This window comes from Leptodactylus fuscus, chromosome 7, assembly GCF_031893055.1.
Source record: "Leptodactylus fuscus isolate aLepFus1 chromosome 7, aLepFus1.hap2, whole genome shotgun sequence".
Classification (NCBI taxonomy): Eukaryota; Metazoa; Chordata; class Amphibia; order Anura; family Leptodactylidae; genus Leptodactylus; species Leptodactylus fuscus.
This window is the reverse complement of record NC_134271.1, coordinates 93,642,672-93,670,440: the sequence shown is the minus strand read 5'-3', so window position 1 is coordinate 93,670,440 and position 27,769 is coordinate 93,642,672. Positions and strand designations below refer to the sequence as shown.

The 27,769-nt window shown below is 43.0% G+C and overlaps 1 protein-coding gene across 1 annotated transcript in view; it reads left to right on the top strand.

The window, feature by feature from the left end:
* Nucleotides 1-6,096: 6,096 nt before the first annotated feature.
* WDHD1 (WD repeat and HMG-box DNA binding protein 1) overlaps nt 6,097-27,769 on the top strand; it is a 45,653-nt gene continuing 23,980 nt past the window's right edge. The window contains exons 1-12 of the mRNA XM_075282564.1: nt 6,097-6,182; nt 8,062-8,141; nt 9,810-9,921; nt 10,870-11,021; nt 12,096-12,207; nt 13,349-13,399; nt 14,907-15,002; nt 16,882-16,974; nt 19,032-19,138; nt 20,407-20,554; nt 20,778-20,964; nt 21,384-21,565. Coding sequence (XP_075138665.1) covers nt 8,065-8,141; nt 9,810-9,921; nt 10,870-11,021; nt 12,096-12,207; nt 13,349-13,399; nt 14,907-15,002; nt 16,882-16,974; nt 19,032-19,138; nt 20,407-20,554; nt 20,778-20,964; nt 21,384-21,565 — 1,317 coding nt within the window. The 5' untranslated portion in view covers nt 6,097-6,182; nt 8,062-8,064. The remainder of the gene's footprint in view (nt 6,183-8,061; nt 8,142-9,809; nt 9,922-10,869; nt 11,022-12,095; nt 12,208-13,348; nt 13,400-14,906; nt 15,003-16,881; nt 16,975-19,031; nt 19,139-20,406; nt 20,555-20,777; nt 20,965-21,383; nt 21,566-27,769) is intronic.

The window sequence follows — 27,769 nt, the reverse complement described above, 5'->3', positions numbered from 1 at the left end:
CTTTAGTGTAGCTGCAGTACAAATGTATAAAAGTGAAGATATCTTGAGGGAAGGCAGCAGAGCAGAGGCAATACTCTGGGCTGAAGCACTGTTATACATTGATCACAATGGCCAGTGACCATTCACCAGTCAGTCCCCTTCAGTTTTCTGGCGTGTATTAGGGTCCATTCACATGGAGGAAAATGGTGAGGAATTTGTTGTGGAATTTCAGTGCTGAAAAAAAAGCCTCCCATTAACTTCAATGGGTTCCTTTTTCTGCTAAGGGTAAGTTCACACAGGGTTTTTTGGTCAGGGTTTTGAGGCTGTAATCGCCTTTGAAAACAATGGGAGCCGCTCAGGTCTTTTTTTCCGGTAGCCGTTTCTTCCGGCTCCCGTAAAAAAGAAGCGAGATGTTCATTCTTCAAGCCGAGTTGCCTCGTGATTCGGCCTGAAGAAACTCCCTCCTCCGGACTAGGCCCATTCATTGGGCCTAATCCGAAGCAGAGTGCGCGGCTGGGTGCCTCCCCTTTTCTTGTCGTCTTAGGTCTGGGTCAGCTCTGATGCCTGCGCAGTCGGCTCTCCTAGTGTCTCACTGGCAGAGCCAACTGCGCAGGCGTCGGAGCTGACCCAGACCGAAGACGAGAGAAGAGGAGGATGCAGCTGAAGATGGAGGTGTCGCTGGAGAGAGTTCTCTGGCAGCAGTGGGGATGCCCCCATTGCCGTTTGAGCGGTGGGGCCCGCCCCCATTGCTGCGAGAGAACTCATTTGCGTACTGGTAAAAAACGGTATTTCTAAGGTACGGCAGTGTGGAAACCACGTCTAAAAGTAAGAGATGAATAGCCTTTCTAAAGGCTATTCCGACGTCTAAAGCACAAAAATTACATATTTAGTTTTAGAATCGCTTTAAAGTGTTTATTAGGGGGCATTCATACGGAGTAACGCCGGGCATGTATCACAGCCGTACACGCCGGCGTTACGGCAGACTGCCGAACACTTCCCATTCACTTCAATGGGAGCGCTTGTAGCAGCGGCGTTTACGAGCGCTCCCATTGAAGTGAATGGGAAGTGTTCGGCAGTCTGCCGTAACGCCGGCGTGTACGGCTGTGATACACGCCCGGCGTTACTCCGTGTGAATGCCCCCTTAGATAGAAAGTTCACAGAAAAAAAATAAGACCTTTTTTTCATTCAAGTTATACCCCTACATTTAATACAGAAGCAGAGGGTCGCCTGCTCACTTTAGTAATTTGGGGTAACGTATTCACTGCCTGGGTATCTATCAAAGATGTCCCTCTTGGACCTCAGTTAGGGCTAGTTCACACGGGGACATGGAGGAGGCTTTTGACAGTGGAATCCACGTCATAATCCTCCTCCATACAATGTAATTCTATGTAGACTGCTAGCTTTTTTTTCTGCTAGCAGAGAAAAAGAAGCGACATGACCTTTCTTCAGGCGTTTTCCAAAAAAACATGCGGAAAAAAACGCGACTCGGTTTTTTCAGCCCATTCACTTTACAGGAGGGGAAAACAGCCTGGCTTTTTTTTTTTAAAGCTGTTTTTGCAAAATAAGCCACGTTATTTACATGTGACCTAGGGATTTTCCAGTTCTATGTAGCATAAGCTTAACTGTTTTATTCCATGGATACTGAATGGCATAGATATCTAAAACTGGTCTCCTTCCCTGTAGATGGAAAGCCTGGTGAGTAATTTTTAAACATCACGGGGTTTGAGTCATCCCTTGTGACTTTAATTGTGAAAGGAAAGAAAAAAATAAGAAATAAGGCAAAACAGATTCATGTGCTGCTTCATGTGGTCTACTTTATACCATACTTGCCAGCTCTCCTGGAACATTTGGGAGGCTCCCCCCCAAAAAAAGGTGACCTCCTGGAGTATGGGAAAAGTTGGCAAGTTGCATCCTTCAGGATCTCTGTCATTTTATAGGCAAGTTCTTTGTCCGTTACGTTATGAAAAAGATCGCACACTCTATGTCCACATCACAAAAAAGGGCATGTCACATTACAAAAGTGGGGCATGTTTCCTTGTCTGAACATTTTCACAGCACAATTTGGGCGCTGTTCTCCCAGATCCTTAGTTTCAAAATGTTGGCAAGTATGTTGTGCACATTGGACAGTTCAGTCCAAGTACTGTATCTGTTGCCTTTTCTTTTGTGCCTCAGGCTAAATTTAATTTTTTTTTGTAATACACAATGTGTATGTATTTATAATATGTCCCCAGATCAAAATCTAAACCATTCCCCATCACCATGTGCCATTTTAGTACTGCTGTTCTCTTACGTGGATTCCATCAGGCCGCAGAGCTGAGTTGCAACTGCACCCCTTTTATGTGTAAAAACTGCACTTGTTATCAAATATAAATCTTTATGAGTATGCTACAATATGAATTTACATGAATGCAATAATAGGAGAACACAGGACATGATAATCCTAGTAATATTATAAATGTGAAAGTTGTGGGTTTGTTACTCTGTCACGTAGAAATAGCTTAACGGATTTGGATGAAATTTGGTACATAGATAGTTTGTAACCTTGATTAACACATAGGGTACTTTTTATCCTGATAAATGACATGGATTCACGTCTGTTATGAATTTATGTTCATATACTATACTGCTCCTGCTGACAGGCCAATTCAGCTAATTGTAGTTTGCCGATAGAGCCAGGTCTGTTATCTCTCTATGTAAACACACAGATAACACTGAGTCCATTCTGTATAAGCATCTACATATTATCTGATCTGCATAAGTGTTCTGTGTCCTGTTGAGCCAGAGGGAGGAGGGGAGACACAAATACAGGAAGTAAGAAGCAGACACTGGAGGCAGCAAGTTCAGATACTGAGCTGGGAAAACTCCCTTAATACTAATTGTCAGTTTCTGAGATTCTGAAGTCCATGAAGACGAAGTCGCAGGTAGAAGCTAGTAACCATATACATTCAACGCTGGCCTGACCCACGTGAGGTCATTGAAGAAGGCCAAAGATAGCACAGAGTCACATTGGAGACAACAGAGAGGTAAGTAACACAGTTTATTATGTTTGCTCACCTCCCCTGGGCCTCCGATCACATTACTTCAGGTTCTGCAGAGATCACAGATCATGATAATAACAGTTTTGGTTCTGACTTATATGGTCTGAACCAAACCGCCTAGTGATCCATACATACCGATCCCCGCTCCTGTAGTGGGATCTCCCCGCTCCTGGCGAAACTGGATAGGAGACGACTTGCCGATGGTCAGTTTTAAAACCCATTCAAATGAATGTGTTTTAAAACTAACTGTTGGCAAGCCGTCCCCTCTCCAGTTTCTCTGGGGATTAGGATGGAAACCCCTGGGCGGACAGCAGATACTAGTGTGAACGCCATGTCAGCTGCAGAGTGGGCCCCGGCAGGGCCGCCGATAGGCCAGTACTACTGCTACTGGCGTCAGGGGCCCGGCCAAATTTAAAAATGGGGGGGCCCGGTTTTGGCCCGCCACCGTGTGTCGGCCCCCTGGCGCCCGCAGCAGTCATTCTATGTCTGCTGTTTCAACTCAGATCTGCGTCCAGAGGACGCAGATCTGAGTTGCAGACATACGCAGCTGAAGCAAGGAGCTGACCTGTGTCAGCTCCTCTCTTCGCTGCTGCCGCCTCTCTCGCTGACACATATGCGGCTGAAGCGAGGAGCTGACACAGGTCAGCTCCTCGCTTCAGCCGCATATGTGTCAGCGAGACCGGCGGCAGCAGCAGCGAAGAGAGGAGCTGACACAGGTCAGCTCCTCGCTTCAGCGCTGCCGCTGGCTACCCGGCAGTGTAGACGCGATGTGATGACGTCACATCGCGTCTACAACTGTGCGCCAGTAAGAGAGAGAGGCGCCGAGAGAGCAGCGGGGGAACGAAGGAGAAGGTAAGTCTAATGTGGAACGTGAAACTGGGGGCAGATGAAGGAGAGGATGGCATGACACTGGGGGCAGAGATGGAGGGACATGAATCTGGGGGCAGAGATGGGGGGCATGAATCTGGGGGCAGAGCTGTGGAGACATGAATCTGGGGGCAGAGATGGGGGGCACATGAATCTGGGGGCAGAGATGGGGGACATGAATCTGGGGGCAGAGATGGGGGACATGAATCTGGGGGCAGAGCTGTGGAGACATGAATCTGGGGGCAGAGATGGAGGGGACATGAATCTGGGGGCAGAGATGGGGGGACATGAATCTGGGGGCAGAGATGGGGGGCATGAATCTGGGGGCAGAGATGGGGGGCATGAATCTGGGGGCAGAGCTGTGGAGATATGAATCTGGGGGCAGAGATGGGGGACATGAATCTGGGGGCAGAGATGTGGGGACATGAATCTGGGGCAGAGATGGAAGGGGGACATGAATCTGGGGGCAGAGATGGGGGGACATGAATCTGGGGGCAGAGCTGTGGAGACATGAATCTGGGGGCAGAGATGGAGGGCACATGAATCTGGGGGCAGAGATGGGGGGACATGAATCTGGGGGCAGAGTTGGGGGGACATGAATCTGGGGGCAGAGATGGGGGGACATGAATCTGGGGGCAGAGTTGGGGGGGACATGAATCTGGGGGCAGAGATGGAGGGACATGAATCTGGGGGCAGAGATGGAGGGGGGACATGAATCTGGGGGCAGAGATGGAAGGGGGACATGAATCTGGGGGCAGAGATGGAGGGGACATGAATCTGGGGGCAGATGAAGGGTGTATATGAAGCTGGGGGAGAGACAGAGGGGGGACATATAGTTTACAGGTGACTGTAGGAGGATTATACAGTGTGCGGGCACATGAAAAATTAATGAGTTGTCGGAGTCAACATAACAGTGGGTGGGGCCAAATTTGCCGCGGCGCGCAAAGCCCGCACATTTTGTCCCTCTTTTGGTTCTTCAAAAGTTGGGAGATATGGGTACTGGGGGCAATGGATAGATGTTAGAAGGTGGACGGGTGGGGGGGGAGGGGGATTGTTGGGACATCGGGTGTGCGGCACTGTGGAGAGGAAGCTGGGGAAATAATATATAATATATAAGTTTTTAGCTGGAGAACTACAAAGCACACAATCCCTCCAAAGGTATGTGTGCTTTGTATTAATAATGATGTAGGCTGCTATGTTACTAGCATAGCAGCCTGTTTGGGGGTGGGACTTTCACTTTAAAGGAGTGTTCACATTGCGTTTTTGGCCTCCCTTGCCGGGATACGTTGGTAACCAGTCACAATCAGCTACCCACTTATCCCTGCACGGAGAACTGCAGGCCCCCTTTTTTTTAATGGCCAGTTCTTTGTGCAGGGATAAGTTGACAGCTGATTCTGACTGGTTACCAACGTATCCTGGCAAGGGAGGCCAAAAACGCAATGTGAATAAGCCCTGAGGATTTATTAGGAGGGCTCTTATAGATGGTGTTGGCTCTCTACACATAGTAGATTTTACCTGCAAATAGAATCTGATTAAGCCTTGTAATGCTGCTAAATAAAGGGAAATGTGATACAGAATTGGTGTGTCGCAAAATAAGGTAGTTTTAAAATGGCGGGGGGGGGGGGGGGGCCCAGACACTTAGGCTGTATGGGGCCCCAAAATTCCTGATGGCGGCCCTGGGCCCCGGCACTTGCCCGGGTAAACCGGGTGCTGACGCTGGCCCTGGTAACCATGGAGATACAGAGGTCTGCAGAATAGCTGTAGGCACGAAATGATAAAATAACACATTTAGTTCAAAGCAAAACAAACAGCTTTACATGCATTGGAACAGTCAGAAATAGTATGGTTTTGTGCAACCTTAAAATTGGTAGATGAATCTAAAGATATAGAAAATTATAAGGAAATAGTAAATTCTTATTAAAGTTTCTATATTTTACACAACACATCCCTAGTATTAACTCAGACCATTAAAAAAAAACAAAAAAAACCTGGAAATCAAAACTAAAAAACGGAGCCAAGAGGGGTTATAAATCGGACGTGCAGAAGTCAAGGCGTCTCAGGACGAAATTTCATTCAGAAATCAAGTGGTTAACAGCTAGTGTCCTCCTTCCAACAACTTGCCAACATAACCTCTCATTGAGGGCGTGGTTTCTGAGAACGAGGTTTGGAACGCTCCCTTGGCCGCAAGCATGGAACGCATTCTCCAGTTCCGGTTCCCTGTCACACAGTTCCCGCCAGCAGCTGAAAAAGTTCACCCGCGAAAGTTGAAAACGCGGAGCGAGGAACCGCAGAAACCTGGTACGTGCGATTTATAGCCGTTTATATGTGTTTACAGAACTTTTAAGTGACGTGTCACAAACGCCTCACTATTCCATGGTTTACAGGTGCTCGGCTTGTTAACGCTTTGTTTTTTGTGTGTGAAGAAACCCTATAGGAAGGTGCATTTTATATATATATATATATATATATATATATATATATATATATATATGTGCACTATTGTATTATTATACATTCCTATTCATGGGATTATTTAACTGAAAGTATATCTGAACTGTAGCATACTTATGTGTAAAAATAAGAATTGGTTTGATATAGGGCAGGCTCCATGAAGAGCCCTGGATCTGTACAAGTGTCTGAGAAAGTAGATAGATCTGTGGCCATATATCTCATAACTCATACAATGGGGTGATGTATCCAACTAGTGGCAATGAGTATAGGTGCAGAACTACAGTACTCTGACTTGGCCACTATACAGTGCATGGAGCCTCCTGCTTGTGGCTTTGTCAGCGCCTTAGGTTGTCGTGAACAGCAGATTGGTGTGGGGTCCAGGTATAAGACCCCATCAATCTGATGCTGAGCATAGGTTATCATTCTCAAAAATGGTCCCCTGCACAGGCATGATATTTATCCCAGAGGGAGACAGGAACTTTTAGCATCATAGATCACTATGATGTTTGACATCTGGGTCCCCAGACATGGTCTCGGCTGTGAAATGCACACCAGACTGTCTCCCCCTCACCCATCCCATGTGCAGGAGACCTTTTTCCATACATAGCAAAAGCGCTCCCCCTACTGAGAGCATTATCTAAATATAGTGTTTCCTATGAACTTTTGTATAGAAAAAGCATGCTGAAAAAACAATAACGCATTTCAAAGCAAATGTCACAATAAAACGGTTGTCAGAAAAATTTGGCCATTGTGAAAGCCCCCAAAAAGCTACCACAAAGAAAGTGGGTGTGAAGAAGGCCTATGACTGAATATGTACATAAGGGGTGTTTGCTTGTTTTTTTCCATTTTTTAAAGGGGATTGTCCAGTTTCAGCAAGTAAATGTTATTGGTTGTATAATGAAAAATTATACAATTTCCCCCACGGTTTTCTAAATCTTTGCTCTGTGTCATTCATTGTTTATGTCCAGGGGATAAAATCAGTTTATGGTCATGTAATGGACTCACAGGTGCGCACCTCATTACAAGATGGTTGTCTTATACTGAACTGTCACAAGTTGTGAGTGGGTCCAATCCATGATCATGGGGTGTATATCACGTGACCATGGACTGATGTTTATCCACTGTGAGTAACTAATGAACGACAGCAAGCAGAGATCTAGAAAACCTTGAGGAATTAATACAGAAAGTATATTGGAAGATTGTACAATTTTTCATTATACAAACAGTAATGCTTATTTGCAGAAATAGGACGATCCTTTTAATGCATTTGAAAGGGTCTGAACTGGTATTACTTTAAAGAGGACCTTTCATGTCCTCGGGCACATGCAGTTCTATATACTGCTAAAAAGCCAACAGTGCGCTGAATTCAGCACTCTGTCGGCTTTACCATTTTGTGCCTTGGTGCAAGAGATATCAGTGCCATTACCGATATCCCTTCACCATCAGATGGGCGTTCCTGACAGTCTAGCTGAGCTGTGAGGAACCCCCCCCCCCCTCCGAATTCAGCGCACTGTCAGCTTTCTAGCGTTGTATAAAGCATGCTACATGCTTAGGGTTTTTGTCACCAAAATCCGTAACAAATCTGCATGCAGTTTTTGTTGCTAATTTTGCCTTTTTCTTTATGGTGGTGTGAACTCCAATGAAAATCTGCACAAGGAATTGAAATGCTGTATCCTGCTATTTTTGTCATAATTTGTAACTTGTATTTTTCTGATATTTTATGTAGAACATGCCTGCCGAAAAGAAGCCCATGCGCTATGCCCACCTGGAAGGCCATACAGATGTTTGTTTTAATGAAACTGGAAGGTAAAGCTCTTTACTCCTTGTTAAACAAGTTCTCCATTTGAATTTGAATTTTAAAAATGGCAGCTCTCGAACTTCTTAAGGCAGGATCCCCTTATGTCAAGGATTTTGTTTAGGATTTCCAATGACTATACTTGGCCCCATTCAAAAATAATACTGGTATTTTGCTTCTATACTGGTCTCCTGATACATTCTCCATCTTAGGCCTTCTGCACATGACCAGTGTTCTAGCCATGTATTTCTGATCCATTATATGCAAATGTCCCATACACATTCCCATGTTTTATTTCTGTCCATTTGTCAGTGTTGGCTCATTGAAGTAAATAAATGGGTCCATGGAGGCATGGGCAGCACACTGACACCATCCATGTGTCGTCTCTGCAGTCCAACAACTGATCTGTAATAGTTCCCAGTGCAATTAAAAACTGTAGTCAGTTCTAAACTAAGGGTGCATTCACACTATGGAACGCCAGCGTGTATCACAGCCGTACACGCCGGCGCTACAGCAGGGCTGCCGAACACTTCCCATTCATTTCTATGGGAGCCGGCATGTGAGCGCTCCCCATAGAAATAAATGGACTGCTTTTTTCCATTCATTTCTATGGGGAGCGCTCGCATGCCGGCTCCCATAGAAATGAATGGGAAGTGTTCGGCAGCCCTGCTGTAGCGCCGGCGTGTACGGCTGTGATACATGCTGGCGTTCCGTAGTGTGAATGCACCCTAAGGGTGCTATTACACATCTGTGGTGTTTTGTGTGTTAATTGCCTGCGTTTCTTGATACGTTTTCTATTATTAGTAATTTTCTTAGATGTATAACATGTAATAGGCTGTTTTCTCATAAATTATCCATTTTGCAGGCAATACAAAAACAGACATTGTACATCCAAGTGTATTGAATCTGTGAAATATGGACAGCACATGGATTATGTCTATGTGCTATCAATTTTTTCATGGACCCATATACTTGCATAGCTCAGATAAGTAGAGAAAGGGAAAAAGTGCATGCCGCAAATCATGGATATGTGACTAGCTCCATTCTCTGTAAAGGATACAGTGTAGAGAATGGGGGCCTGCAAGTCCCCCTGAAGCCTCCTAGTCAATTTAGCACCAACGCTCCATTCAGTTCTATGTGGCTTTTGGGACTTTCTTCAGCAGACCCATAACAGTGAAGAGCGCAATGGTCACGAAAGCACACCGGCGCTTCATTCACAACGAATGGCCACTGTTCTCCTGATTGCTGAGGTTCCCAGCAGTCGAACCCTGGTGATCTGACACCTATCCCCTCTCCTGTGAATAGGCGATAAGTGTTTGAAGTGGTACAACTCCTACCATAACAGAACTGTCCAAGTGGATAAAGTTGCATGGTAGAAAGACCCAGCCTGCTTTGTCTCATTTTGGATGACTACTCACAATTATTGCAGTTGCCAGGCATGTGTCCTGTAGTGCTACTTTCTTGCACCACTGTGTTTGACATAAAATATGAAACGCAAAATATATACAGTATTAAATTATAATATTAGCGGCAATCCTTTTGGAGGAGAAATCTTTCTTTTGGAATGTTAGCCTGTTATGGATACTTCAGTGAAATGGGCCATTTACAATCTGGTTATAGTTTAAACTTACACTAAATGGCTGTCTGCCAGAGATAACTTTCGTTTACATGCTTCTCAGCTGTCTGGTGACCTGTGGCAGTGATGGAGACATTCGGATCTGGGAAAACATAGAGGATGATGACCCCAAGTCCATCAATGTTGGAGAAAAGGTGTATTCATTTGCTATAAAAGTAAGCACATCCCTACTGTATCCTGCAATTTAAGATAATGTCTAGGTTATAAATCTTATATCACTTTTCGATCCATACTCCTTTTACTGCATATTTCATGAAAACTTGCATTTTACATTGCTGTGTGAAAGTAGCATTGATGACCATTCTCCTCCTCCTGTCGATTTAACTAATTTTACCACTGGACATCCACTAAGGCACTCGGGCTCTGTTCACATTACATTTACCCCAAGCATACACCACTGCTTCCACCGTGATATAGAGTACATTACAGTGATATGTAACATATCTTTGTTATGTATGTCACTTTTGTAGATTTGGTGGAAAACAATAGAGATGAGCGAGTACTGTTCGGATCAGCCGATCCGAACAGCATGCTCTATAGAAATGAATGGATGCACCTGGTACTTCCGCTTTGACGTCGGCCGGCCGCTTAACCCCCCGCGTGCTGGCTACGTCCATTCATTTCTATGCGAGGGTGCTGTTCGGATCGGCTGATCCGAACAGTACTCGCTCATCTCTGAAAAACAACTATGAAGTCTTACGCAAAAGAGGCAGTTGGTGCTCTGGGGGTGGCTCATCGGCCCCAGGACACTGCTCTTGCCATTCAGACCCCTATACTCTTCTGCCTGTGTCACTCTATTTGGTGAAGTTGATCTTCCCATTGCTATGACATTACCCATTCTACTTGAGCAGCGAGAGCAGTGCTCCGAGGGCTGAAGACCATCCCCCAGTGCACCAACTGCCTCTTTTGCATAGAGTTTTAATAAAATAAAATCTATAAAAGTGAAAAACATGTGGTTTATCACTGTAATGTGCAGGTAGCAGCTGAATATGCAGGAGGGGTAACAGACTCCTTTAAATATATTTAGAAAGTATCATAGCAGTAACCTGCACAGATTCTGCATTTCTGCTCTTGCCTGTTTATTTTTATTTATTTTTTTACAGAATGGAAAAGTGGTCACTGCATCTTCCAACAATGCAATTCAGATGCACACCTTTCCAAATGGGGACCCGGATGGCATTCTGACGCGCTTCACCACCAATGCCAATCACGTGGTCTTTAACTCTGATGGCACTAAAATTGCAGCTGGTTCAGGGTAAGGGATATTGATAAATATTCTTTTGTATTATTTAAAAAGAGTCTACCACATCCTTAATCATAGTATACTGTACGCAAAAAAATTATAGAGTAGAGCACATTATACAAGTAGCCAGCGTACTTTGATCTCTGTTCAGTATATGTTGAAATGAATAACTTATGTTCTATGCAAATAAAGGTGCACTTTGACCACTTCCCTCTCATGCCTGCACCTCTCTGGGACTACCGGGAATTGCTCTAACCGGAGGGAATGTCTGATGTAAAAGCACAGGGTAGGGCAGGCATGAGAGGGGAAGCAAAAGGCACTCCCCAAGTGCACCACCAGCATGCATCATAACAAATATATGCTGGCAATTACTGTATTGTGTTTATAATGCTTTGCATGCAACTTACTATGCCTGGGTGTAGGGGATAGACTTCTTTTAAAGAGGACCTGTAACCTTTCCTAACATTTCTATTTTGCTAAATAATTGTATTCCCAATGAAGTAGCAATTGTGGAGCATCTTCTTATACCTCTGCATTGTTACTCTGTTATTCCTCCTAATAATTTCTTAATAAACTGTTACCATTGTTGTTACCATTTCCCTTGTCAGAATGGTGTGCTTCTACTCAGTCTGACACAGTCACAGGCAGTCAGATTGGGCACAGGCAGTTCTATATACTGCTGGAAAGCCGACAGTGCGCTAAGTTCAGCGCACTTTCGGCTCTCCCCATCTGTGCCCCTGGGTAAAGAGCTATCGGTCCTGGTACCGTAGCGCTTTACAGTCAGAAGGGCGTTTCTGACAGTCTGTCAGGTACGTCCTTCTCCACTCAGAAAGCTCTTTACCCGGGGCACAGATCGGGAAAGCCGACAGTGCGCTGAATTCAGCATACTGTCGGCTTTTCAGCAGTATATAGAACTGCCTGTGCCCAATCTGATGAAAGGTCCTCTTTAAGCATTATGTAGCCCATTGCTTGTATTATCCATTTTACACATTATTAATTTAGTCTTGTTTCGTAGTCTTCTGTAGAAATTTGCTTTACTATTTGAGTAACTGAGTATAGGTTAATGGTATTTTATTTTTGTTCTAGTGATTTCTTGGTAAAAATTGTGCAGGTGGAAGACAGTAGTGTACAGAAGACTCTACGTGGACATAGTGCTCCTGTATTAAGTGTTGCATATGACCCCAAGGAAGAGTATTTGGTATGTATGTTATTTAAATGCTCTAAACACTAAACCTTGGCCACAAAGTATGTTCACACAAAGGAATTTGTACAAGCAATTTGAAGCTGAATTTTTCTGCTTGACCAAATTCTGCGTTGGAATCTGCAATGAAATTTCCAGTCTCCATTGTCCTGGCTGTATTTTTCTACTTCCTGTTCATTTCAATTGAAGTTAACAGGCGGAATCCACGTGAAGATTGAGCATTCAGCTAGTTAAAAAATATCAGCATCTGCTTTTCATCAAGATGAGTGGGAGGCAGATTTCAGACGGAAACTGCCTCACATTCAGCTCCAAATTCAGCCGTATGAATCAAACACTCCAGGAGTTGTGAAATAGCAAGTGCATGTTAGGGCTTTTTGGGAGTTGTATAGTCACAAGAGCTGGAATGCCACATTTACCATCACTGCTCTTTACTGTGAATGTAGGCTGCAAACAGTGAAAGAATTGTGTTTCTATACATTAATAAGATACAAATATAAGGCTGTATTGGCAAGAACATATTTAGATGTGCGCATAGATTATGGATGCTAGGTGGTAGCCTGTAGCTTTTTAGACATTGTGGACCTCTTAGTACCAGCAGTGGGTATCCAGCCTGTGGCTCTCCACCTGTTATTAAATTACAACTCTGATTATGTCCTGAAAACCATTTAGGGCTGAAGCCCCAAGTCGCGGAAACGGAGCTTTTTTTTTGTTGTAGATTTTGCTGTGGTTTTTTTGAGCCAAAGCCAGGAGTGGTTTGGAAAGGAATGGAAAATATAACGGAAGCTCTTATACTTCTACCGTCTGCTCAATTCACTTCTGAGTTTAGCTAAAAAAAAAAAAGCAGCAAAAAAAAAAAAAAAAAAAAGCTGCATTTCCTCAATGTGGGGCCTCAGCCTAATGGTTGTAATAACTTCACAGCAACTGAAGAAAGAGTTATTTAGTAGGTTTGATGGTGCCCTTTTCCATGTTCTATTTCTCATCTTTCCTGTCATGACAACTGTATCTTAAATTGGCTGGCTGGTATATAACTATGCTGTAAAAGGAGACTTATTGATTGTGGCATCCCTGTCTTGTGTATACTTCTTATATTGTACCTGTTTACGTTAGAGCCAGCTTTCATAAGGTTGTTCTTTTTCAGGCCTCTGCAGGATGTGATGGAACAGTAAGAATTTGGAACATTGAAGAACAGGTTGGTTTGATTGGAAAGGTCCTACATAGTAGCTGTACCTAACTTTTCAACAAACTTTTGCATAATTTAGTAGTGGTAGATGTACCCTCTGCATTTTCTAATGCTAAGGTGTCAGAGCTGGTGAGGAGTAGCCGTTATGAGATTTGTTATACATTTCACACAGAAAGTAGAAGAGAACCTGCTCAGTTAACTTTTACCCTCATTCAGAAACTTCAGCAGGATCATGTAGGGAATTATAAAGCTGTTCTGACTTGTATTTAGGAGAATAATGATAGAAATGAGATATTTCGCTCCATAAGTGTCTAGGTCTTCTTTGTCACTCTGCTCCTTCTCAATTTCTCCCGTCTCCTTTGACTTTTATGTAACATGATTCCTTTTGTGAGTTTGATTTCTGAGTGAGGGGAGCAGTACATGGCCGTGTTTCACCCATGAAACAAGGTCCGTGTGTCGGCCAGATTTACCGGCTTGAACTTCAGTCTGGAAGCGGAACTCCTAGTAGTATAGTTATCTATGATGCTAGGAGTCCCTTCCTTCCAGTGACATACTGTCCCATATCAATTACAGTACGGGACAGTATGTTGCTGTCAGGCAGGGACTCCTTAGATAACTAGGATGCTAGGAGTCTCACTTCCAACATTAAGTTCAAGCTCGTAAATCTGGCTGACACACGAACCAGGTTTCACGGGTAAAACAAGGTCGTGTGCTGCCACCCTGAATGTCAGTTTAGAAAGGAAATGTATAGGAGAAAAGCCTGATAAGTTGAAAATGAAATATATTTTCTAATACGATATATTTCAACATTTTTTATATTTGGACAGTGGCTGTGAAATTTATCAAATTAATTTGCCATTTCAAAGAAGGACAAGTCTGATTTCCATCAGAATCATGAAACTGATGTTAGCCCTGCACCAGATTGTGATCTAGTCCATGCAGACTTTATCCTGTTCAAGTTGTGACCAACAGTTTCTTCACTGTCGTCAATATTTTGATGGTAGGAAGGGCAAGCCTGCATCAGAGATATCTGACTGCTCCTCCTTGTTCCAGCTTGCTGAAACTTTTTTTACCTTCTTTAAGCAAAAACAAATTTGAGATTAAAATTAAAATTGAGATTTTATATTTAGGCCAAAACTTGTTGAAAGTTAGTGACCATTTAAGGGCTAGTTCACCCGGGCACAGAGGGGGCATATTATGGCACGGAATCCACGTCATAATCTGCCCCCTCACAATGGTGGTCTATGGAGACCGCTAGCGTTCTTTTTACCGCTAGTGGCATGTTGCTGCTAGTGGAAAAAAGAAGCAAGCTGCCCTTTCTTCAGGCGGATTCTGCGGCTGAATCAGCCACAGCGGCCGCCTTGCGGCAGCACCCTCCGAGCTAGGTCGCTTCATTTTGGCCTAATCCGGAGCAGAAAGCTGTGACGGGATGCCATGCACTGCACACAATTTGCACACACAGATTTGCGTGTGATATAACCCTAAGTGTTATATTTTTGTCAAATTTTGTTTTTAGATTTGTGAAGTAAACCTGTCCCTTCTACCAAAATGCAATGATGTCATCAATGCCAAGTCTATTTGTCGTCTGTCATGGCAACCAAAAAATGGAAAGGTGAGCTTATTGGTACATGTGGCTTGTTAGTCCTAAAATGACCATCTATTGTATGATAACATATTGCTAGGATATGCTGTCACTATGATTTGTGACTGACCATCGTTACCCCTATTGACCCTTTGATTGGTTGGGCTGCAGCACTTGTGTAGTTCTACATTCCCTTCACTGTTTTTACCTGTACATCTGTAGCCAGGCCACCTGCTATGCAGAGATCTATATTGTTTGGGGGTGAATGGGGTTCACTTCAAATTCCACTGTACAACCAAGAGTTCAAGAAATCTTAAAAGGGGGAGGGGTGCATCCCTTTATTCTAAGGATCTGGTCCCAGAGCTGAGACCCCCAACAATAAAAAGAAAATTTACTTCGGTACCTGGATGGGAAGGCATTAATTAACCAGAGCCACTCACGGCTTTATGACCAATAAATCTTGTCAGACTAACCTGATTTCCTTCTACAACAAAATCACTGAATGGTTGGACCAAGGGAATGCCGTGGACATAGTATATCTTGACTTCAGTAAGGCATTTGATAAAGTATCACATAACCTTCTTATTGAAAAAATGATTAAGTATGGCTTTGACAAAAAATCAATTAGGTGGATTCACAACTGGCTTAATGATCGGGCACAACGAGTAATACTAAATGGCTACACATCCAACTGGAAGAAAGTCAAAAGCGGTGTGCCGCAGGGCTCTGTTCTGGGCCCAGTACTTTTTAATATCTTTATAAATGATCTGGACGATGGAATTATTGGGGAACTCATAAAATTTGCAGATGATACGAAGATAGGAGGAATAGCCAACACTAGAGAGGAGAGAGAGTGTATTCAAAAAGACTTAGACACACTGGAACAATGGGCTGAGACGAACAAAATGGTATTTAACAGGGACAAATGCAAAGTTCTACATCTGGGTAACAGAAATGTAAAAAACATATATAGTATGGGAGGAATAGAACTAAGTGATAGCATAGGGGAAAAGGACTTGGGCATAATAGTAGATCACAAATTCAACATGAGCCAACAGTGCGGTGGTGCTGCAAAAAAGGCTAATAAAATTCTGGGTTGTATTAAGACAAGTATTGAATCTAGATCAAGAGAGGTCATTATTCTGCTGTACTCTTCCCTGGTCAGACCACACCTGGAATACTGTGTACAGTTCTGGGCGCCTCAATTCAAGAAAGACATCGATATATTGGAGCAAGTCCAGAGAAGAGCAACCAAAATGGTGGAAGGTCTGCAAACCATGTCCTATGAGGAGCGGCTAAAAGAACTGGGATTGTTTAGTTTGCAGAAGAGAAGGCTGAGGGGAGATTTAATAGCAGTCTACAAATATCTGAAAGGTAGTCACAGTGCAGAGGGATCTACCCTATTCTCATTAGCACAAGGAAGTACAAGAAGCAATGGGATGAAACTAAAGGGAAAGAGATACAGATTAGACATTAGGAAAAACTTTCTGACAGTGAGGGTAGTGAGAGAGTGGAATAGGCTACCACGGGAGGTGGTGGGCGCTCCATCAATGGAAATCTTCAAGTGGAATCTGGATAAACATATGCTGGGATGATTTAGGAAAACCTGCACTCGCAGGGGGTTGGACCCGATGGCCCTTGAGGTCCCTTCCAACTCTACCATAAGAAAAAATAAAAATAAAAAAAAAATGATGGCATATCCTAGTGATATTCCATAAATGTATAAGATGGTAATAACCCTCTCACATACTGCAATTATTTATGGTTTCAGTGTTATAAGATATTCTGATAGTGATCCTTTTCAGGGTATATTTTCTAAGTAAATATAAAATTGTGGTAGGCCCTGCTAGTCTTAAGTAACAAGTAACAACTTAGAACTTGTAACACATTTATATTACTGTCTTGACAGCTGCTTGCTGTTCCAGTTGATAAAACAATTCAGCTTTACGAGAGGGATGCTTGGATATTGAGTTATACTTTATCTGATGACTTCATAACTCAGGTAAATCTATGTTTTCATTATTCTCTCATCTATTTTGATTCATTGTTAATCTAATGTCTTTGTCTGTCTTGGTGGTATATAAATAATAATAATTCTTATTAACCGAGCTTGCTCACTCTGTGTCCCCCATTTAGCTTTATTGTGTTCTATAAGTATATATGGGAGGTGTCCTACTCTTTAAGCCAGACTTTAAGGAAGGGGGGGGGGGTGATTACCTACTGCATTTTATACAACACAATAAAGCAGGCAACTAATTTTTTTTTTCTTTCAAGAATCATAACTACAGTTGAGTATGTGATGTTTTACCTTAAAGGAGATATCCCATGAACATCTCCATAATAGTTCACTTTGTAGACAATTAAGTTAATCGTTTTTGAAAATTCATGTGGTAAAATTTTTGCAAAGTCTTAAACATTTTCTCTATTCATTTTAGAGGTGACAGTCTGTTTTCTTGACAGATTGCCAATGGATACCACCATGAACACAGGAACTTTCTATGATCTATCCTTTGCCAAAAACCCAGTCGTGACTTCCTTATTGTGGCCAAGTTATCTTTGTATACATGCACTGTCTCTGCTTGATAACCCGACCACAAGAAATCATGGCTGGGTTTCTGACAAGTGCCAGGCCATAAAGTTTCTGCGTTGCAGGTCGTACCCGATGGCAGTTGATCAGCAACAAAGACTGTCTCCACTAAGATGAGTAGAGAAAATCATAAAAAGTCTGCAAAATCTTTTATTTTATTTACAAAAATGTTTAACTTTTAAATGTCTACAAATTTAAGCATGGTTATGATCAGGGGAAAACCCAGTAGCTAGATCAGTTTTTATGATATTTCTACTTGATAATTCATATAAGTGAATAGGAAATCTTTTAAAGGGCTCTACACAATAACAAAAGCATGACTGCTTTCTTCTAGAAACTGGACTGTCTGGTACTTCATCTTTGCTTTATTAGAGTGCTCAGGACTGAGCTGCGGTCCCACAGATTACATGTGGACAGGTGTCTTGTTTTTGAAAATCCTGGAAACCCCTTTTAAGGGTAATTTCACACAGGGTTTTTTTGGATTGGAACCTGAGACGGAGGCCTCCTCAGTTTCCTGGCCAAAAACCGGTAGCCACGACTGAAAGCCAGTGCACTGTGCCGGCATCCAGCCGCGCACTCCGCTCTGGATTAGGCCCAATGAATGGGACTAGTCTGGAGGAGGGAGTGTCTTCAGGCCGAATTGCGAGGCGATTCAGCCTGAAGAATGAGCATCTCGCTTCTTTTTTTTATTTCAATGGGAGCCGTCTTTTTGGTCAGGGTTTTGAGGCGGATACCCTAAAATGTATAGATAGCACAACACAAATTGGCATCAATAGAATTGGCTGGTGTTCACACTATTTTTAACAGACACAAATGCCTTTGATTAGTATGTTTTTGTTTTCTTGGATAGTATTCCTTTTATTATTGCATGAACATATTTACGATAATAGTATTTGTAGAATTTAATATATGAAATTTGCTCTTCTATGGCAGGTACCGATTTTTTTTTAACAAGAAGTCTTTTTCACTGTCAGTAAAATAATTTCTAATAATATTCTCATCATTTCATGAAAACCCAAACCCTGAAATCCTTTATTGGAGATATTTCTTCACGCGTTTGTGGTCTTGTTAGAGTAAGAGTAAGATTTTATTAAGCATCTTAGGGCGGGTTCACACCTGCGCCACAACTCCGTTATGCAGGTTTCCGTTTTCTGCCGCCAGAGAGCACAAAACGCTCATGGGCGCTCGCAGCCAGACACTTTTCAAACCCATTCAATTGAATGGGTTTGAAAAGTTCCTGCCGATTTCCATCTCCTGCCCAGTTTCTCGGGCAGGAAGCGGAAACCTGCATAACGGAGTTTGGGCGCAGGTGTGAACCCGCCCTTAGATATTCAGCAAGCTGAAATGCAACATATCTTTCATGCTGGATTTGGTGACGTGTTATGCATTTTTTTTATATCTGTTTTATTTCATGTTTAGAGCACAATTTGCTGGGTGTGATTGATCTAACCTCCTCTTTTTCTACATCTCAGCCTCTGAATGTGGTGACCTGGTCTCCCTGTGGACAATTCATTGTAGCTGGAAGTATTGATGGCCGTATCTTGGCATGGAATGTGTTGAACAAAACCTGCTTGGAAAGGTGACTTTGCTGTACTGGCTAACATATATATTATACATACATATACTCTTACTGAAAGGTTACATGTTTTAAATTACAGGGAGCCCAGACAAAAGATTACCTTAAATTATTATTTTTCAGCATAGTAAATGTGTTACATCATAGTTCCTTTATCTCTGTGGGATATTTGCTAGATATACCTTAGTAGTATACCATATCTCCACATATCATTCATCAAGAATTGGGATATAAGTGATGTTTTTAGGTTCACTGTTTTATACCAGAATGAAATAAAATTTACATTTAAGTGTGCTATTTACTTTGTTTCTGTACTTTTGTATTAAATGGGCTCTATCAGCAAAATTATGCTGTATGAGCCCTACATATGTGTGAATAGCCTTTAAAGGCTATTCAAGCACCGCTAATTTTTATTTTAAACCCCCACCCCGTTTTAAAATAAAACCCTAAAAACATATATGTAAATCATACCTATCGTGCATGGTGGGAGGTGATGCACAGTTCGACGTCATTTTCTGGCACGCCTTCCTCTTCTTTCTTCTTCTTCTTTTGGCGACGCCCTCCAGTCTTGGCTCTTTCCCGGCTTCATCATCGTCTTCTTCCGACGGTTCGAATCCGGCATGGGCGCACTGCCATCGAGAAAAATGGCGCCGGAAGAAGGCGACATTGAAGCCGGGGAAGAGCGAGGACTGGAGGGTGTCGCCGAAAGAAGAGGAAGGCATGCCAGAAGATGATGTCGGATCGTGCACCACCGCCCACCGTGCATGATAGGTATGATTTACATATATGTTTTTAGGGTTTTATTTTAAAATGGGGGAAGGGGGGGGGGGGGTGTTTAAAATAACATTAGCGGTGCCTTAATAGCCTGAATAGCATAATTTTGCTGATAGAGCCCCTTTAAGTCTAGATTCATAGGGCCATTACAGTAATCCATGAAACTGCTAAACCAGAGCAGTTTTATTAAATTGAAGATGTATTATATGCTTGTGCATCCAGTGCTGGAGCATACAAAGTCCTCAATGACTTTGTATGTATAAGCAATGCTTCTACAGTAGAATATTTAATACAACAGGTTGCAGTGTTGCTTGACTTGATCCTGTCCAACCTTTCCCTTTTTGGATTCATGCAGAGTTCAACAGAAGAAAAAGTGTGTAAAACAAGGGGAGAATAGAAATACAGTACACTTCTATATGGCTGCATGCATGAGAACATATATTTATAATTATCAGGAACATCTCCTTTATATCCACCATGTTTTTCTGTTTCACTAGGGTGCAACATGACAAGGGATTTACAATCTGTTGTCTTTCATGGCACCCAAAGCTGGCTCAAATTGCCTACACGGACAATGAAGGCAATCTAGGAGTCCTTGAGAATGTCTGTCAAGGGGGTGGGGGTGCTATGTCATCCAGCACCAAGGTAAGTTATGCTGACACTCAATGTATATTATGTATTTCAGGTTGAATGAATATTGGGGGTAATAAAGTATGCTTCTTCTTCAGACGGGTTAATAAGGCCTGACAATATGACTTTAGTATAACGTAAACATTTTCCTTGCCTGGTATTAAAATATTAAACCACATTTATCAGTTATTCAGGCTATTTCACCTGCAAATGTTTTTTTATTGATTCCCTTCTGTAGGTGTCAAGTGCTGCAAAAAAAGATTATGATGCGCTCTTTGATGGTGATGATGATGATGATGAAGACTTCTTAAATGGAGATATGATTGATCATCAGGCTTCTGAAGACAATGAAGATGATGACTTCACACCTATTTCTGGTCATACAAAGAAACGAACTATCTTGGATGATGATGACAATTCTTTAGGTAACATATTTGAGTCTGAGAAGCCTCCCTGAGAAAATAACAACACTGTACAAACAAGACTGCTCCTTAGAATACTTAGTTTTAGAGCTTTGATTTGTTTGTATACAGCCAGTGGGTAAGATATATTAGATTTTAGTAAAAGTTTTAAAGGGTTGTGTAGGCATAGTCTCTTGTTCCACCTGACATTAGGCATGGAGGCAGACAAGTATGTGCTGAGGCAAAGTCTGTACATGAAGATCAATATGCATTTTTTTAATTGTTTTATTTCTGCACTTTGAGTCTATTGTAAGGAAAGCTCATTACAACTCATTAGTTGTTGTGGTTGATGTTCCATGCCTGATGTCAGGTGGTACATTGTGTCTGGGCTACCCCTTTAAAAGCTACTCTTAGATAACCATTTCCCTTATGTTTCTTTTTAGATGTACCATCCTTGAAAGCCAATGATATTGAAAAACCAGAAGGGGAGGAAGATGATCAGTCCATCAAAGCGCAACCTGTTCTTTATCCTTCAAAACCGTCTTATAGTGGGCCAATGCCAACCCCTCCACAAAAGCCCTTCCAGCCAGGCTCTACACCCTCACATCTTTTACACCGTTTCATGGCAAGTACTATTAATAAGACATCTGCAGTATCAAATGTTAAGAAAATTAGAGACTCTTGCAATCATCTTTGCCGATTGATAACATCTTATGATCTTAGTTTTTAGAATATTCAAAACAAAGTAAAAACTTGTATGATAAGATTGAAGCCGCTTTCTTACACCAAGGTTCAGCAAATCTTCAGTATTCCAGCTTCTGTGAAACTACAGCTCTCAGCTTGTTCCATTTATTTCTATTGGTTTTCTAAGAATAGTAGAGTAAATATCCATTTTGAGAGTTGTAGTTTCACAGTAACTGGAGTGGAAAAGGTGGTGGCCTACCCCTCCGTCTTCTGTACCCCGATGGTCAAGGTTTGACCTTTTTTTAAAGAGGATGAAATAAAAACGAATGTTTTATGTATCCCGTAGCGGGTGAGTGCCCTGTTTTCTACATTTCACATCGGCCTACCCCTTATATGCTGCAGCATAAATCTTCTCACACCCCTGATAAACTGATTTAGGGGAAATTATAGTATTACTTGTAGCCATTCAAATAAATAGTAGACCATGTAGTATACGGACAGCTCCATTTCACTAGGAACAATATTTGTCAAGGACACCCATGTGCTGTAACTGGGTGCAAGCTGACATTTTGAAATGACACCTTTTAAAAGTGGTTGACAGCAAAAAACAAAATAACACAACCACAGGGAAACAAAATAGAAACCTCTCATTACAGCAGTAAAATATAACTTCTTATTAAGAAGTTACGCTAAAATATTGATAAATAAATATGTCCTACTAGAGATGAGCGAACAGTGTTCTATCGAACTCATGTTCGATCGGATATTAGGCTGTTCGGCATGTTCGAATCGAATCGAACACCGCGTGGTAAAGTGCGCCATTACTCGATTCCCCTCCCACCTTCCCTGGCGCCTTTTTTGCTCCAATAACAGCGCAGGGTAGGTGGGACAGGAACTACGACACCGGTGACGTTGAAAAAAGTAGGCAAAACCCATTGGCTGCCGAAAACATGTGACCTCTAATTTAAAAGAACAGCGCCGCCCAGCTTCGCGTCATTCTGAGCTTGCAATTCACCGAGGACGGAGGTTTCCGTCCAGTTAGCTAGGGGTTAGATTCTGGGTAGGCAGGGACAGGCTAGGATAGGAAGGAGAAGACAACCAACAGCTCTTATAAGAGCTAAATTCCAGGGAGAAGCTTGTCAGTGTAACGTGGCACTGACGGGCTCAATCGCCGCAACCCAGCTTTCCCAGGATCCTGAATGGAATACACTGTCAGTGTATTCCCGTATACCCGATATATACCCCCGATACCCGTTCCAACGGTGTGCCCCCCCACCTTCACCCCAGAAATACCCTGCAAGTCCCCTAGCAATAGGATTGGGGCTATATACACCCACTATTTTTGCTACTGCCATATAGTGCCATTGTCTCACTGGGAATTCAAAGAATATATTGGGCTTACATATAACTTCAATTCCAGGGAGAAGCTTGTCAGTGTAACGTGGCACTGACGGGCTCAATCGCCTCAACCCAGCTTTCCCAGGATCCTGAATGGAACACACTGACAGTGTATTCCCGTATACCCCATATATACACCCCAAATCCCCGTTCCAACGGTGTGCCCCCCCACCTTCACCTCAGAAATACCCTGCAAGTCCCCTAGCAATAGAATTGGGGCTATATACACCCACAATTTTTGCTACTGGTATATAGTGCCATTGTCTGACTGGGAATTCAAAGAATATATTGGGGTGACGTGCACCCACAATTTTTGCTACTGCTATACAGTGCCATTGTCTCACTGGGAATTCAAAGAATATATGGGGGTTATGTGCACCCACAATTTTTAATACTGGTATACAGTGCCATTGTCTGACTGGGAATTCAAAGAATATATGGGGGTTACGTGCACCCACAATTTTTAATACTGGTATACAGTGCCATTGTCTGACTGGGAATTCAAAGAATATATGGGGGTTACGTGCACCCACAATTTTTAATACTGCTATACAGTTCCATTGTCTCACTGGGAATTCAAAGAATATATGGGGGTTATGTGCACCCACAATTTCTAATACTGGTATACAGTGCCATTGTCTGACTGGGAATTCAAAGAATATATGGGGGTTACGTGCACCCACAATTTTTAATACTGGTATACAGTGCCATTGTCTCACTGGGAATTCAAAGAATATATTGGGGTTATGTGCACCCACAATTTTTACTACTGGTATACAGTGCCATTGTCTCACTGGGAATTCAAAGAATATATGGGGGTTACTTGCACTCACAATTTTTAATACTGGTATATAGTGCCATTGTCTGACTGGGAATTCAAAGAATATATGGGGGTTACGTGCACCCACAATTTTTGCTACTGCTATACAGTTCCATTGTCTCACTGGGAATTCAAAGAATATATGGGGGTTATGTGCACCCACAATTTTTAATACTGGTATATAGTGCCATTGTCTGACTGGGAATTCAAAGAATATATGGGGGTTATGTGCGCCCACAATTTTTAATACTGGTATACAGTGCCATTGTCTGACTGGGAATTCAAAGAATATATTGGGGTTATGTGCACCCACAATTTTTACTACTGGTATACAGTGCCATTGTCTGACTGGGAATTCAAAGAATATATTGGGGTGACGTGCACCCACAATTTTTGCTACTGCTATACAGTTCCATTGTCTCACTGGGAATTCAAAGAATATATGGGGGTTATGTGCACCCACAATTTTTAATACTGGTATATAGTGCCATTGTCTGACTGGGAATTCAAAGAATATATGGGGGTTATGTGCACCCACAATTTTTAATACTGGTATACAGTGCCATTGTCTGACTGGGAATTCAAAGAATATATTGGGGTTATGTGCACCCACAATTTTTACTACTGGTATACAGTGCCATTGTCTCACTGGGAATTCAAAGAATATATTGGGGTTATGTGCACCCACAATTTTTACTACTGGTATATAGTGCCATTGTCTGACTGGGAATTCAAAGAATATATGGGGGTTACGTGCACCCACAATTTTTGCTACTGCTATACAGTTCCATTGTCTCACTGGGAATTCAAAGAATATATGGGGGTTATGTGCACCCACAATTTTTAATACTGGTATACAGTGCCATTGTCTGACTGGGAATTCAAAGAATATATGGGGGTTATGTGCACCCACAATTTTTACTACTGGTATACAGTGCCATTGTCTGACTGGGAATTCAAAGAATATATTGGGGTGACGTGCACCCACAATTTTTGCTACTGCTATACAGTGCCATTGTCTCACTGGGAATTCAAAGAATATATGGGGGTTATGTGCACCCACAATTTTTAATACTGGTATACAGTGCCATTGTCTGACTGGGAATTCAAAGAATATATTGGGGTTATGTGCACCCACAATTTTTAATACTGGTATATAGTGCCATTGTCTGACTGGGAATTCAAAGAATATATGGGGGTTATGTGCACCCACAATTTTTAATACTGGTATACAGTGCCATTGTCTGACTGGGAATTCAAAGAATATATTGGGGTTATGTGCACCCACAATTTTTACTACTGGTATACAGTGCCATTGTCTCACTGGGAATTCAAAGAATATATGGGGGTTATGTGCACCCACAATTTTTAATACTGGTATACAGTGCCATTGTCTCACTGGGAATTCCACAAATAATTTGGGGATTCATTCACCCTACATCTCAGGCTCTTGCCATATTCACCCAGGTTGTCAGTGCTGCACCAGCTCGTTCCCAGACAGCTCGGCCCGAAAAACACGTTACCTATATAGAGGATTTGGACAATGAAGACAACATGTTCTAAATCTAATGTCTGCACCTTCTCCAGAATTAAAATAAAGGCAGCGTTTAACTTTCAAATAGCACTGCACAAAGGAAGAGCTTATCAGCTTGTCTCATGACATGCTACTGAAAAGTTTCATTTGTGTATCTTAATGTAAATATAGTTGTATAAGCTTTTTGGGTTTTAGGCACTGCCAAGTTATTTATTACCACCCGCTCCCTTATAATGATGATGACGCCAAAGTCACTGTGGGTGTTCAGAGCTCACAGCTTTGGGTGACATTTGTCTTGCTCTCTGTCGGTACCAGCTGTCTTTTTGGATACCGTAAAGTTATGTTGACTTTATTAACAGCTATAGAAGCTTTAGCCAGGTTGTGACGGTGTGTAACCCTAGCAACACTAAGTGGGATACACATTAATAGTCAGTCTATGTACGCTAAACGTATCACTGAAGTAATTTTTTTTCCCTCTCCCCTAATATAAGAAAGGAACAGACATTAGACCTAGACCGGGGTTCGAGGCTTGAAAAAATCCAGTATTATTTGTTCTTCATGATGTGAAATATGTGTTGAAAAGCAACCCAAGATGAAGTCAGCCATGTGTGCCAGTGTGTTACTTGGCATGCCTTTGCTGGCCCCAACTGTAAGGGTCACTCTCCATTTCCTCCATTTTCCACTCCCCTTCACACCATTTGTGGTGAAGCAATGGGATGCACTGAAGTGCACCCTCTAGCCTCGTGTGGGATAGGGACATCAGATGCCACTCCAACCCCCTCGTCTTCCTCCGCCAGCCAACGGTGCGAAGATGAGAGGAGTGTGCTCTGAATGTTTTCTGCCTAGCAGAGGCTAGTTCTCACTTACGAAAATGGCCCCACTTTGACCTGTATATCAGGCACAATGGTGTAGGTTTCAAAGAAACATGGCACCAACAAGTTGGAAAACGTGGGCCATGCGTGGACCGTGTTTGAGTCTGGCAAGCTCCAGATCTGCTACCAGGTTCCAGCCATTATCACAGGCGCAAAAATGCCAGGCCCCAGGTGTAGCAGGGAAAAAAAAATGCCATCTCAGCCAGGATGGCATCCCTGACCTCGGAGGCACTGTGCTGTCTGTCCCCCAAGCTGATCAGTTTCAGCACGGCCTACTGACATCTCCCCATGCCAGTGTTACAGTGTTTTCCGCTAGTAGCTGGGGTGGAGGTTGCAGCTTCGTAGGGTTTCAGTCTACTCCTGCCATGAATTTTGGCCTGGGAGAGGAGATAGGCCACCCCAGTTTGCACCCGGGGAACAGACTCCACCACATTCACCCTGCCTGTCATTAAAGATAAGCACTGCAGCATCCCTGACCACAGGCGCTTGTCCATGTGTCGGTGGTCAAGTGGACCTTGCAGCAAAGCGCAGAGCTCTGGGCCCGACTGATGTTATGGGACACATGCAGGCGCAAGGCAGAGACAGCACACCAAGAGAAGTAGTAACGGCTAGGCCCAGCATAGGGAGGTGCCCCAGCTGCCATCTGCTGACGGAAGGCCTGGGTCTCCAGAAGCATAAACAAACACCAACATCTCCAGGGCCAGCAGTTTATCGATGAGGCTGTTACAGGCTTGGGCATGGGGGTGGGTTGTATTGTACTTCTGCCTGCAATGAAAAGCTTGGGAAATGTGGAGTGGCTGGGAAGAGGCGCATGATGGTGCAGGCCAAAAGGGCGCATGAGGGTGAACTCCCCAATGTGTCAGAGATAGGTGTGTAGGTGTCCTTGCATCATATACTTGCACCATATTTGGCTTTGGAAGTTAATTTTGTGCCAAAAAGTGGTTAAGACAGCGATCCCTCAGCTACTCCCGTTACACTGTCTATTGAAGTTACCATCTGTGGAAGTGGACCACCATTTCTAAGATCCCAAAGGAAGCAGGCAAGAGATGTGCAGTTCAGAAAAAAAGATGAGAAAATAAGTTTAGGCTGTAGAGCACAGAGGGATCGGAGAGGACAGAGCTGGTGTCGGCCAGGTATTCCCACAACATGCGCCTATACTTGTCCCTCCTGGTGACACTAGGCCCCTGAGTGGCAGTAATTTGTCCAGGGGGGCCATTAACGTGTTCCAGACCTAGGAATAAGTCTTCCAACAGGGTAGAGTTTTGCATGCCTTTGCTTCTACCCACTGTTTTTGCTGCTTAGCTTCCCTCCACATCTACTCTGCTTTCACCCCTAAACATCACCCCAGTTTATGCCTTTGCTTCTACCCAGGTTTTTTGTTGATTTAGCTTCCCTCTACATCTACACTGCTTTAGCCCCTAGACATCACCCCTGTCCATGTGGGGTCGGTGGCCTCGTCATCCACCAACTCCTCTTCCAATTGCGCACTGCCCCCTTACTGCAAACCGCACATGACCACAG